This window comes from Protopterus annectens, chromosome 4.part1 (genome assembly GCF_019279795.1).
Source record: "Protopterus annectens isolate FY-2018-M chromosome 4.part1, PAN1.0, whole genome shotgun sequence".
NCBI classification, from domain to species: Eukaryota; Metazoa; Chordata; order Ceratodontiformes; family Protopteridae; genus Protopterus; species Protopterus annectens.
Window position 1 is genome coordinate 663,818,727 of NC_056734.1, and position 11,235 is coordinate 663,829,961.

At 46.1% G+C, this 11,235-nt stretch overlaps 1 protein-coding gene across 1 annotated transcript in view; it reads right to left on the minus strand.

Annotated features, from left to right (window-relative positions):
* ZNF207 (zinc finger protein 207) overlaps positions 1–11,235 on the minus strand; it is an 821,234-nt gene that overhangs the window by 145,076 nt on the left and 664,923 nt on the right. Inside the window, exons 8-9 of the mRNA XM_044070823.1 lie at positions 9,664–9,906; positions 9,290–9,452 (exon numbers count right to left, since the gene is read on the minus strand). Of these exons, the coding sequence (XP_043926758.1) occupies positions 9,290–9,452; positions 9,664–9,906 (406 nt within the window). The remainder of the gene's footprint in view (positions 1–9,289; positions 9,453–9,663; positions 9,907–11,235) is intronic.

The following is an 11,235-nucleotide window of genomic DNA, read 5'->3' on the forward strand; positions in this document are numbered from 1 at the left end:
CTGGGGACTTCCCTGGAGGGTAATAGGGCAAAGTAGCTCCTGCATTTGGCGTTCATTGGAGGCAAACAGATCGCAGGTAGGCTGGCCCCATTTGCGAAAAATCCTTCGCAACTGACTGTTTGAGGGACCACTCGTGAGGCAATAGTATTGCCCTGCTCAGCCTGTCGGCTATGGCGTTGGATGACCCCGGGATGTGCGTTGCGATCAGAAAGCGACCGGTGGACTCTGCCCATTGCCAAATTCTCATGGCCTCTCTGCATAGTTGGTAAGACCTGGTTCCCCCTTGCTTGTTTATGTACCAGACTACGGACATGTTGTCTGTCTGAACTGCAATGGTCCCTGGAGGAAGAAGGGGAGCAAAGTGTTGCAACGCCAAAAACACTGCCCTCAACTCCAGAACATTGATGTGCAGATTGTACTCCAGATTGGTCCATTCGCCTTGGACTGTCTGTCCCTGAAAGATGCCCCCCCACCCTATCAGGGAAGCGTCCGTGGTTATCGCCGCTGTGCGGGTAGCACAAATGGTCTTCCGCTGGATAGGTTGCAAGTCTGTAACCACCACATTAGGTGTGATTTGCATGTTTTCGTTATCAATATTTCGTGAGTCAGTGGAAGTTGTTGGAATGACCATTGTGCAAACAGAAGCCATTGTAGCACTCTCATGTGCAGTCTTCCCAATGGTATCGCAATGAGGGAAGCTGCCATGAGACCCAAAACTTTCAGAACAATTTTTGCTGGGGACTTTCTGGACAACAGTAGAAGGAAATGTTGAATTGAAGTGCTACTATTCTTTCTGTAGGAAGTTTTAGAACTGACGTATCTAATTCGCTCCTATGAATAAGATATGCTGTGATGGCTGTAGCAACGATTTTGAAATTTACTGAAATGCCAAGGTGTGTACAAAGTTGTAGGGTGTAATCCCTGGCTTGTATCAGTTGACGCCTGGTGGTGGCAGACATGAGCCAGTCGTCCAGATACGGAAACACCTGGAATCCTAGGCACCTCAGATGAGACGCTACCACTGCCATGCATTTGGTGAAGACCCTGGGGGCTGTAGTCAGACCAAAGGGCAGGGCTCGAAACTGATAGTGACTGGCTCCCAGCCGAAGCGCAAATGATCCCTGGACGCCCTGGCCATTTTGATGTGGTAGTATGCGTCCTTCAGATCTATCGAGCACATCCAGTCGTCCTTCCGTAAGAATGGAAGGATCGATTGAAGCGTGACCATTCGGAACTTTTCCTTCTTGACAAAGGTGTTGAGATGGCTTAGGTCCAGAATCGGCCTCCAGTCCCCTGTTTTCTTTGGAACTAAAAGAACCTTGAGTAAGTTCGAATCCTATTTGGTCCGCTGGGACTGGTTGGATGACTCTTTTTCTAGCAGCTTTGAAATTTCTGTAGCTGCTGGGTCTCGCAGATGGGGTGGTACATCTGGGAGTTTTCTTTGGAATGGGTGTGGATAGAAATGGGATTTTGTAACCTCTGGTAACAATGCTTTTACCCAATTGTCTGAAGAAAGATTTTGCCAGGCCTGAGGGTATAAAGCTAGCGACCCCGACTGCCTCCAGAGCAGGACAGTCGGGCCTCCTCTCAGGAGTGCTGAAAAGGTTTGCCAGGGAGATTATCCCTGTCACCTTGGTTTTGCGGACCCCCTCTGCCGCCAGGGCGTCTTCCACCTCTGCCCCCCCTCTGCCTCTAGAGGGGGCATCACCCTGTGTGTTTGGGAAAGATCCTTGGGGTTTTTGAAACCACATTTTCCCACCACGTTGCCCTTTGGGGTACGGTCTGGAAGGGGTGGAAAAACGGACTCCGACAGCAGACAGTGTCTTTCCCTCCTGTTCACACCGGGTAAGGGTCTCCTTTACTTTAGGGCCAAAAAGTGTGGCTCCGTCAAATGGGGCGTTAGTAAAGGAAGACTTGAAGGCTTCATAAGCGAACATAAGCGCATCCAGGATTGCCTACGAAGAGCAATCGCTGAAGCCGCTGCCCTACTCGATCCTTCGGCTGCATAGGATATCAGCCTCATGGACGAGTTTACAATGGACGTAAGGGTGTTGAGATGCGCTGTAACTTTCTCTGAGACAGCGGCATCTGTAGTACCCTGGAGGGTATCTCCCAACTCTTTGACTAGATCCCTCTGTAAACATGTAAAATGAGTCAAATAGTTCAGGAACGCATAGAAAGCCGCTGAACTGAAAATGCGCTTCCGTATCTGTCCATGGTCCTAGAGTCTTTGTTAGGCGGATGGACAGATGAGGAAGACTCCGACATCTCCTTTTCGTGGCGCTGCCACCACCATGGCGTCTACTGGAACTCCTTTGGTGAGGTAAGCTTTGTCCTGTGGTGCCGTGATGTACTTATTTGGCTTCCTAGGGACTGTTCCACCGTGTCAGGAGTCTCCCACGCCCTTCGAGCAATTAATTCCATTAACTCATCAAAGGGCGGAGTGACCCAGGAGGAGGAAGGACGGGCACCAAATGCCTTCAGCAAAACTGACCCATCCTCAGAAGGGGGGAGGGCTTGCCAGTCACCTCTCTGTTTTAGGATCTCCAAGATGTCAGAAAAGGAGACATCCTCTGAAGGTGACTTAGGGGACCCTTCTGACTCATCTAAGTCAGTATCAGATGTCAAGGATTCTTGTGGAGAATCCAAGTGTCTCCTCTTACACAGTCTTTTCCTAGGGACTTCTTCGTGGGGAGCATCCGAAGAAGCCTCCGAGGAAGAGGGGACACCCTCCAGGGGTGGCTGAGACACTGGTGCCCGACGCTTGGGCGTGGCCGTGGGTGCAGAGGAGGATAACGGTCCTTTGTGGGGAGGAGAAGCTGTACCTGCTGATGTGGTTGTCTGGGTAGACAACACCTTCCTCATGAGGTCGAAGGCCCCCGGGTCCAGAGTCGAGGTATCTCCCGGTTCCGAAGAAATGGGAAGAATCCCCGAAACAGGAGCCGAAGGCACCGACCCCGAGGACGGAACCGAGTCGATCCGTGCCGAGGCCCCGAGAGGGAGCGTCGGTACCGAAACATCGGTCCGACTCTCGGTCCCGGAACCAAGGACGGATCTTCGGCCCCGAGACTCCAGTACCGGATTGGATGGAGTCGATGTGAACGGTGCCGACCGAGAAAAAGACTGTTCTGGCACCGAGGGCTCCACAATCATCAGTTCAGCTTCTTCCGGCTCCGAAGACTGGACAGGTCTCGGAGGAGGAACAGATGGAGATAGTGACAGGCCTTCAAGTCTCAACATCAACTGAGAGGAGACCGAGATAAGCTTGGATAGGGCCGTATGCTCCATCAGTTTCTGCACCACACGGTCCACATCGGTGTCGGAAAGGGGCCTAGAAGAACGAGTCGAAGGGATCGAAGACGGAGCCGACCTCAGCAGAGTCGGTGGAGGGAGCTCCGTCACCGGTTCCAAGACTCGAGGCTAAACTGCCAACAGTTGAACACTCGGCCCCGAAGTCTGTGGAACCGGTGATCTAACTAGACCCGAAGAGCTCGGAGCCGATGACTTTGGCTCCGACGCCTTCGACCCCTTCGAAGACTTGGATGCCTGGTCTGAAGCATCCAGAGCCTCCTGGAAAGAGGGTTTCAACAATCCTCTATCCATCAGTTTCCTGCGCCTATCTGTCATGACCCTCCCACTAAAAGAGTGACAAATAGAGCAGTCCTCTTGTAAGTGGAGAGGGCCAAGACAGTAGACACAGGAACTGTGGTTGTCTGTGACCGACATCTTTTGGCCACACTGACAACGTTTGAAGCCAGATTTTATTTTCTCAGACATAATGGCAAGAGAAAGAGACAGCCCAGTCCAGTAATAGTCAATTCCAGTAACAATGTCAAATCCGGTAATTGAAAGTCCGATTGTCAATTGCTTAAGAAAGCAAGACTACAACAAATTTTTAGTCAAAAAGTGATACAAGTAGGGGTGGTAGGCCCCGAAAAACTCTATACCCGTTAGTTAAACTAAGTTAAACTAATCTAAGGTACCGAGAATTCTAATCCACTCACACACCGTACTCTAACTTTAATTGCTAGATTTTAAAGAAGTTTTTGAAAATTTAAACAGAATAGATAAATTCTTATCTGTAAAAAGCCTCGAGCTAGCCTCCAGCGATGCGTATGCAGCAGCGGCAAACTAGATCTGAGGTAAAGGCAGAGGGGGATTGTGGGTATTAGATGTCCTCGAGCTTCTTCTCGATGCAGAGCTTGCAGTCGGCCGGCACGGAGCCGAGGATCGGCTCCGAACCCATGTGTAAGAACAAAGGCGAGATTGAACACTCTCACATTTATAATTTCTGACAGAAAAGTAAAATCTCTCAAAAAAAAAAAAATTTTTTTTTAAGTTAAGCAACAGACACTAAAAATAGCAGTCCTAGCCCTTAGTAAGAATTTAAAATGTTTATTCACAAAAACTGGTAAAGTGAAAGGTATTCTCCCTACAGGATGTTTACCTGCCCAGCCTTAGAGATAGACTAACTGAAGTATTTACTGGAAGCTTGTAGGGAAGACAGCACTACCACTCTCAAGTGGTTCAGCAATTAGGGAGCATGGAAGGTGATCCTAAGCTTTGCAAGCTGGCTGGTTGTCATATTCTGGGCTGGATATAACTCACACAGCTTAGGCCAGTGAAACAGTGACACAATGATGAACATCTGCTAACTTTTTAGGATTTATACATTTCATGGTGGTACTTCATTTTATGTTTGCTAGAACCACTAGAAGGTTTTGCTAAGGAAAAAGATATGGATGCTCCCTGGCCTAAGGTCAGGAATTTTTCAAACTTCGTGGAAGTCCTAAATTTGTAGATAGTTTTTTTTCCCTTCTTCAGAAGTGCAGTATTCACAATACAGAAATAAAGTACTTGAGGAGAACCCCTTGGTGGAATACGTCTCACAAGGGTGCACTTGCTGGCTACATTTTTTGGGATGTCAATGTCTCAAAAACCTCTAATACGACAAATTGCATATATTTACAAAAAGTTTAAATATGGATACATACCACAGAGCTCTGGAAGCAGTTTAGATGAAAATGACAGGCAGATTACTATCACTGTGTGCATGTGTGTGTGTGCGTGTGGGGTGGGGTGAAGATAGACTCAAGCTGCATTCCTTCTTCCAACAAGCATCCTGGTCACTCCAAAGCAAATACAAATATGACTCAGTCATTGCACATGCTGGTGTGAATGACCTGAGACGTACCTCCCTGGACTACATGAAAAGAGACATAGAGGAGCTCTCTGATCATGTAGCCCAGGCTGGTATGACCCTGACCTTGAGCAGCATCTTACCCTCACCTAGAATGATGCCACAGTACAAAGACAAAATGATCGATTTTAACAATTGGCTAAAATTTTGGTGTCATTCAAAGGGGATCCAGTGTCTGTCAGCCTGGGATGACATGCTCGACAAGCCACGTTGTCGCTAGGGACGGCTTGCACCTGTCACCAGTGGGCTTTGGATATTGGCAAAGGCTCTTGCCACCCCATAGTGCCTTTTTAGGCAAGGCTCAAAAGTCAAACCCACCCCATAGACAGCACAAGGAACAAGAAACTAAGGGTAATGCTGCTAAGCCAGAAGTCTTAACCTCAAGATGCACGACTCAAGCTCTCCTCAGTATGGAGAACATCGATATCTGTGCAGTGACAGAAACCTGGTTCAAGGCTCCAGAGAGCACCCCAGCACTACCAGGCTATACCTCATATCATGCTTTTCGGCCCCAAAACCCGGACCGAACTACAAAAGGAGGGGGAGTTTCCATATTTATCAAGGATATCCACACCTCCGGGTTAGTGGCATTGCACAAAGTATCGGAGACCATCCATGTGCAACTAACAGTGGGCAAGACTGCTTTTCAGTTTATAGCATCCTACAGACCACCCTCTGAAAGTCAGGAATCCCACTCTGCTTTCCTGAAATCATTGGAGAACATGAAGATCTCTCTGAACACCATTATATTGGGCGACTTCAACTACCCAAACATTAACTGGGAGCACTACTCAAGCCCCAGCACCTTAGCCCAAAGGTTCCTGGAAATTATAAACTCAAATGCTATGGAACAACTAAGTCACCACTGCCACAAGAGGGGACAACATACTAGACCTGATCATTACCAACATGGGGACTCTATGCTCCACACCAGAAGTATATCCCTCATTGGTAAGATCAGACCATAAATTAATCTCACTGGATGTCTACATCCCGACCCCACCCCCAGCCCAGAAAACCAGTGGAAAAACTTCTCAAAAGCAAACTTCTCACTTCTCAAAACTGAAGTGGAATCCTTCAAGGCCCCAGGGCCAGTGAAAACTACGGCCCAAACTGCAGAATCCTATATAAACGCATTCTACGGACATCTCCAGGAATGCATGGATCATGCTATCCCAAACAAAACCAAGACCCAATCATCCAAAGGCAGGCATCCAGTCTGGTGGACCCCTGCCATAAATAAACTGTACAACAGAAGGAGGAAGCTACTACTACATGATAGAGCAAAATCCCTAATAGGGAAAGCATCTCTGATCAGTACTAGCAAAAAATTACGATACCTCATAAAATCCTCCAAGGCCAGCTTCGAGAGAAAAATTGCACAGGACACCAAAGACAATCATAAGGCTTTTTTCAGTTATTTTAGAAACCTGGGATGCAACTCCCAGACTTGTTCTGAGTTGATTCTAAACGACAAAAAATACACTGAACCCACAGACATCGCCAATATCCTGGCAGACAGGTTCAGTGCAAACTTCTCCACCCCTTCCCCAAAAGAGCAAGTATCTATCCCAGCAGAGGGCTGCCTCCCAAACATCTCTGATGCTCAGGTGAAGGCTGCCCTCTTCAAAGCAAAAAACACTGCTTCCATGGGATCAGATGGCGTCCCAGGTTGCATCCTACATGAACTCCAAGAGGAACTAATCCCTCAAATAAAACAGCTATACAATCTCAGCCTCACTACAGGATATGTGCCCACAGAATGGCGTATAGCAACAGTGGTCCCACTCCACAAAGGTGGAGCCTCTACGGACCCTGGAAACTATCGCCCCATAAGCCTGACTAGCTTAGTCTGCAAGGCTATGGAGAGGATCATGGAGCTCATAAACAAAGACATTGGGGACCTACAGACACTAGATCCTACCCAGTTTGGCTTTGTCAAGGGCAGATCCTGCCTTTTGAACCTGGCTGACTTCTTCGAAACAGTCACCAAAGCCATAGATGAAAGGAAGGTAGTCCACACAGCCTATCTGGACCTTGCAAAGGCATTTGACACAATACCACACTCGGGCATCATAGATAAGCTATCCAGCTTAAATATAAACCCCTATGTCACAAGATGGGTCGCAAACTGGCTCAAAGGCAGAACCCACAGAGTGAGAGTTGCTGGAGCCATGTCAGACTCGAAACCAGTCACAAGTGGCGTCCCACAGGGTTCTGTCCTGGGACCACTCTTGTTTGGTATATACTTTTCCGAGGTACAGGCAAACGTGGGAGGACTATGGTTCACCAAGTTCGCAGACGACTGCAAACTGGGCGCCATAATCAACTCTCCAGCTGACACAAACATCCTTCAAAAAGGTCTCACAGAGACAGATAACTGGTGCCAGCGCCATGGTCTAAAGCTAAACGCCAAAAAATGTATAGTCATACCCTTTGGCAAAAACAATGTGCCCACAAATTACCACATAGGCGGAAACCCATTAAGTACAGAGAAAGTTATTAGGGACCTGGGGACCCAAGTTGATGGCAATCTCTCCTTTGAAAACCACATTGCCAAAGTGGTTAGAAAGACCTTCTACATAGCCCACCTCATCACGAAGGGTTTCACATCTAGATCAAGAGAGGTAATCGTGCCCCTTTTATTCATCCCTCATCAGGCCCATCATAGAATACAATGCCCCTTTTGGGATGTACCTTACCCAACACCTGCAGCAATTAGAAAGACCCCAAAAGTATCTCACCAAGAGGATCAACGGTCTCAAACAGATGCCATATGCTGCTCGGTTAAAAAAACTCCAGCTCTACTCAGTTGCATACCACCTACTTCGAGGCGATCTATGCCTGACATACAAAGCTATGTCAAATCCAGAATTAATGGACATGCTCCACCTCAGTAAATCTAAATCCCTTAGAGCCACACGCTCGAGGGACTTGAACCTCAGCACAGAAATAAACAGAACTTGCTGGAGGGACAGGTTCATAACCCAGAGGCTCCCTTCGCTCTGGAATAGAATTCCAGTTCATGTGAGGCAGAGCACCTCACTGAATCTCTTCAAGAAGAATCTCGATAGGTGGATGGGGGATCGTAGGTTTGTCCCAGAGATTACTCCCGTGTCACTATTAGACAGAGGCACAGTAAACTAAACCTTAAAGGGCACACAGTATACTCAAATCAAGGGGTGGTGTAAAGCAATACAGAATCGGGCTAGGCTTATAATTGCCTCAGGGCAGATAGCCTAGTATGAACCTAACATCCTCAGCACAAAAGCAAGCCCCTTCTCAAAAAGATTTTCACAAAAAGTACATATCAAGGCAGACAAAGATCCCTTGCAGATAATTCACAAGCATTATGAATGCTACTGCAGCAACAAACCTTGCAATGAAGAGTATAGCTGAGAGCATACTCACTACATCCACAAATATTAATTTAGGGTCACTACACCAATACAAGTTCTAATTCACAAGACTTAGCCAGAGACAGCAGTCCACCTTCTAATTCAGACACCCACAGCTCTAAGACATCACTAACACAAAACACATCTCCCCCTAGCTTAACACACCAGATGACATGCAGCAAAAGGGACAGAAGCCTTTTTTGGCTTAATGATCTCTAGCAAGTGTGTCCTGCGCACTGGGGCCAAAAACAGTTTGTCCTTGTCTTCTATCAGCAAAGCCTATGGAGCTCTAAATGGTAGTTTCCCCCTTGACTTCAGGCTCCCTGCGAGAGGTATCTGAAACATGTAGAGGCTTCCATGTCCCACTTGAAAAACAGTGTTGCACTTACTGCAGGTTTCTGATGCATGCCTCGTTCTCTCTCTCTCTCTGTATACCCAACCAAGACAAAGAATGCAGGAAGGCCTGGGTAATGCATGATATGAGCTATGAGTGCTAATATGAATTAAGTAGTTTCTGAAATCTTATGTTTAGTATGGTGCCAATACTGATTTGAAGAGTCAAATTCTAAAAATGTAAATTCCGTAACGGTCTCAGTCATACTCTGCAGATAATGAAAACTGTACAAAGCTGAAGCTCAACAGAAAGATTATATAGCTACAACATGAAGTCTAAGTGAAAAAGTTAACTTACCATGTGGAGGTATAGCAGGTCTCATCCCCGGCTGCTGAGGGGGCATTCCTTGCTGTGGTGGCATCATACCCCCAACAGTTGTACCAGGGAGAGCACCCAAAGACGGATGTCCTTGTCGAGGTATGTTACGTTGGTACTTTGTCATTTGAGACCGTCTTTCCTCCTAAGAAAGGCAAAACAGTAATTGAAAGAAACCAATAAGTTAACTCAATGTAACTTACGTAACAGTGAAGTTAAACTGCAGAAGAAAACATATATGGTTTCACATAATTTCTAAATAGGGACTTTACCTGCATGTAATGTAGACACCTTCCTACCTAGTAAATCACTCAGCCTTTAAACAGTAAAGTATAGATAAAAATATTTTGACTCACCAGTGATATATCCTCATCGGGATGGATCAACTTACTAGTTGCACTAGCTATACTAAGGGTGCCAGGCTTACTCGTGACAGGAATGACAGACTTTGGAACTACGCTGTTTGTTGTGCTTGTAGTTGAAACAGTAGACTGGATATAAGCTGGGAATGTGGGTTTTAAAGATTCCGTGGATGCTGTGGGTGTACTGTTCAAAGGTTTGAAATCTGTGCCAACTGGCCCAGAAACAGCAGATTGTGCCTGCAAAACAAAAAGCATGTCAATGCTTCCCAACTCTACATAAAACAGTGTAGATCAGTATACTACTTACTAGGAAAAAGCAAAGACCTTTTGAGTTAATTACTCCTGACTGTTTAATTGCTACATAGACAGTAGGAACATAGAGTACAATTTTATTAATTAATAAGTTGGTGGGCTGAAGTAAAGGACAATTAGCAGCCATGACGCAAGTCCACTAAAGCAAAACTGATAGTGGTAAAAAATACAAAATACCAGAGTAAAATATGCAAAATATCACAAAAAACACATGCATACACTGAAGCAGAGTGAGTTGAGCATTGCACAGAGATTGACATACAGCTACAGAATGTCACGAATGGCATCCAAGTAACACAGCACCAAGCTACCACTACAAAAAGGCAACACTAGAGCTCAACAACAATGGAACTTAACACTGTTATGGAATAGAACCACTTTACTTTAAAAATCATAAACCGTTGAACTTCACACAAGTTTTTGCTATGATGTGCAATCCAGTAACAGAAACCAGCATGCCCCCAGGGGATCCAAAATGAAAGATGGCAGCAGACACTAGTGAGAAACTCCTCATTCTTTTCCTAGACAGGAAATATATCAGTTATTTAGATGTGCCACCACTTTTTGTGACAGATATCAAGTTTTGTCCCCCTTTTTCTTGAATGCCCAGTGAATTTTATCTGGATTAAAACTTCCTTGTTACCTTAAATTTGGAGTCACAAAGGAAAAACTGAGGGCCTCAAAACCTCTTTAGGTGAAAATGTTAAGAAAAAGGGCAAGCAGCATCTCTGACACAAACCTCTCCTTGAAAACTGATAAAGTAAAACTAATAGGATACTTGTACAACAGAACTGCTTTAAGTAAACAGACATACTAAAAACTAATTAAACAAATTACAGTTATGTGTACTTACCACAAATGTAGATGTTCGAATGTATTCACTGTTGCAGTCCTACCTTGTGGGATTTCCTGCTGTGGAAGCTCTTGGCCAGCCCAACTACAACAGAATGCTTTCTCTCCTCCTGGAGCAGGCAGATCCCCTACCTGATGTCACTACACTTGGCTATAAGAGGAGCCCGTTGGCACCATGACTTCAGTACTACTTCTTGTTGTCCCTAAAGTTAGGAGCCCCCTCAAAGGGTTCCTGAGGCCAAGGGTCTGGGACCCTGTAATCCAGGAAAAAGGAGAAAATAGAAAGAGGGTTAACTTGACTGAGAAGGAAAATGTCCCAGTCTACACTGTGGGCTTCAGAGCATAGCGAAAGAATACTGCAATGGTGAATGCACTTCAACTTCTCCATTTATGTTAAGCATA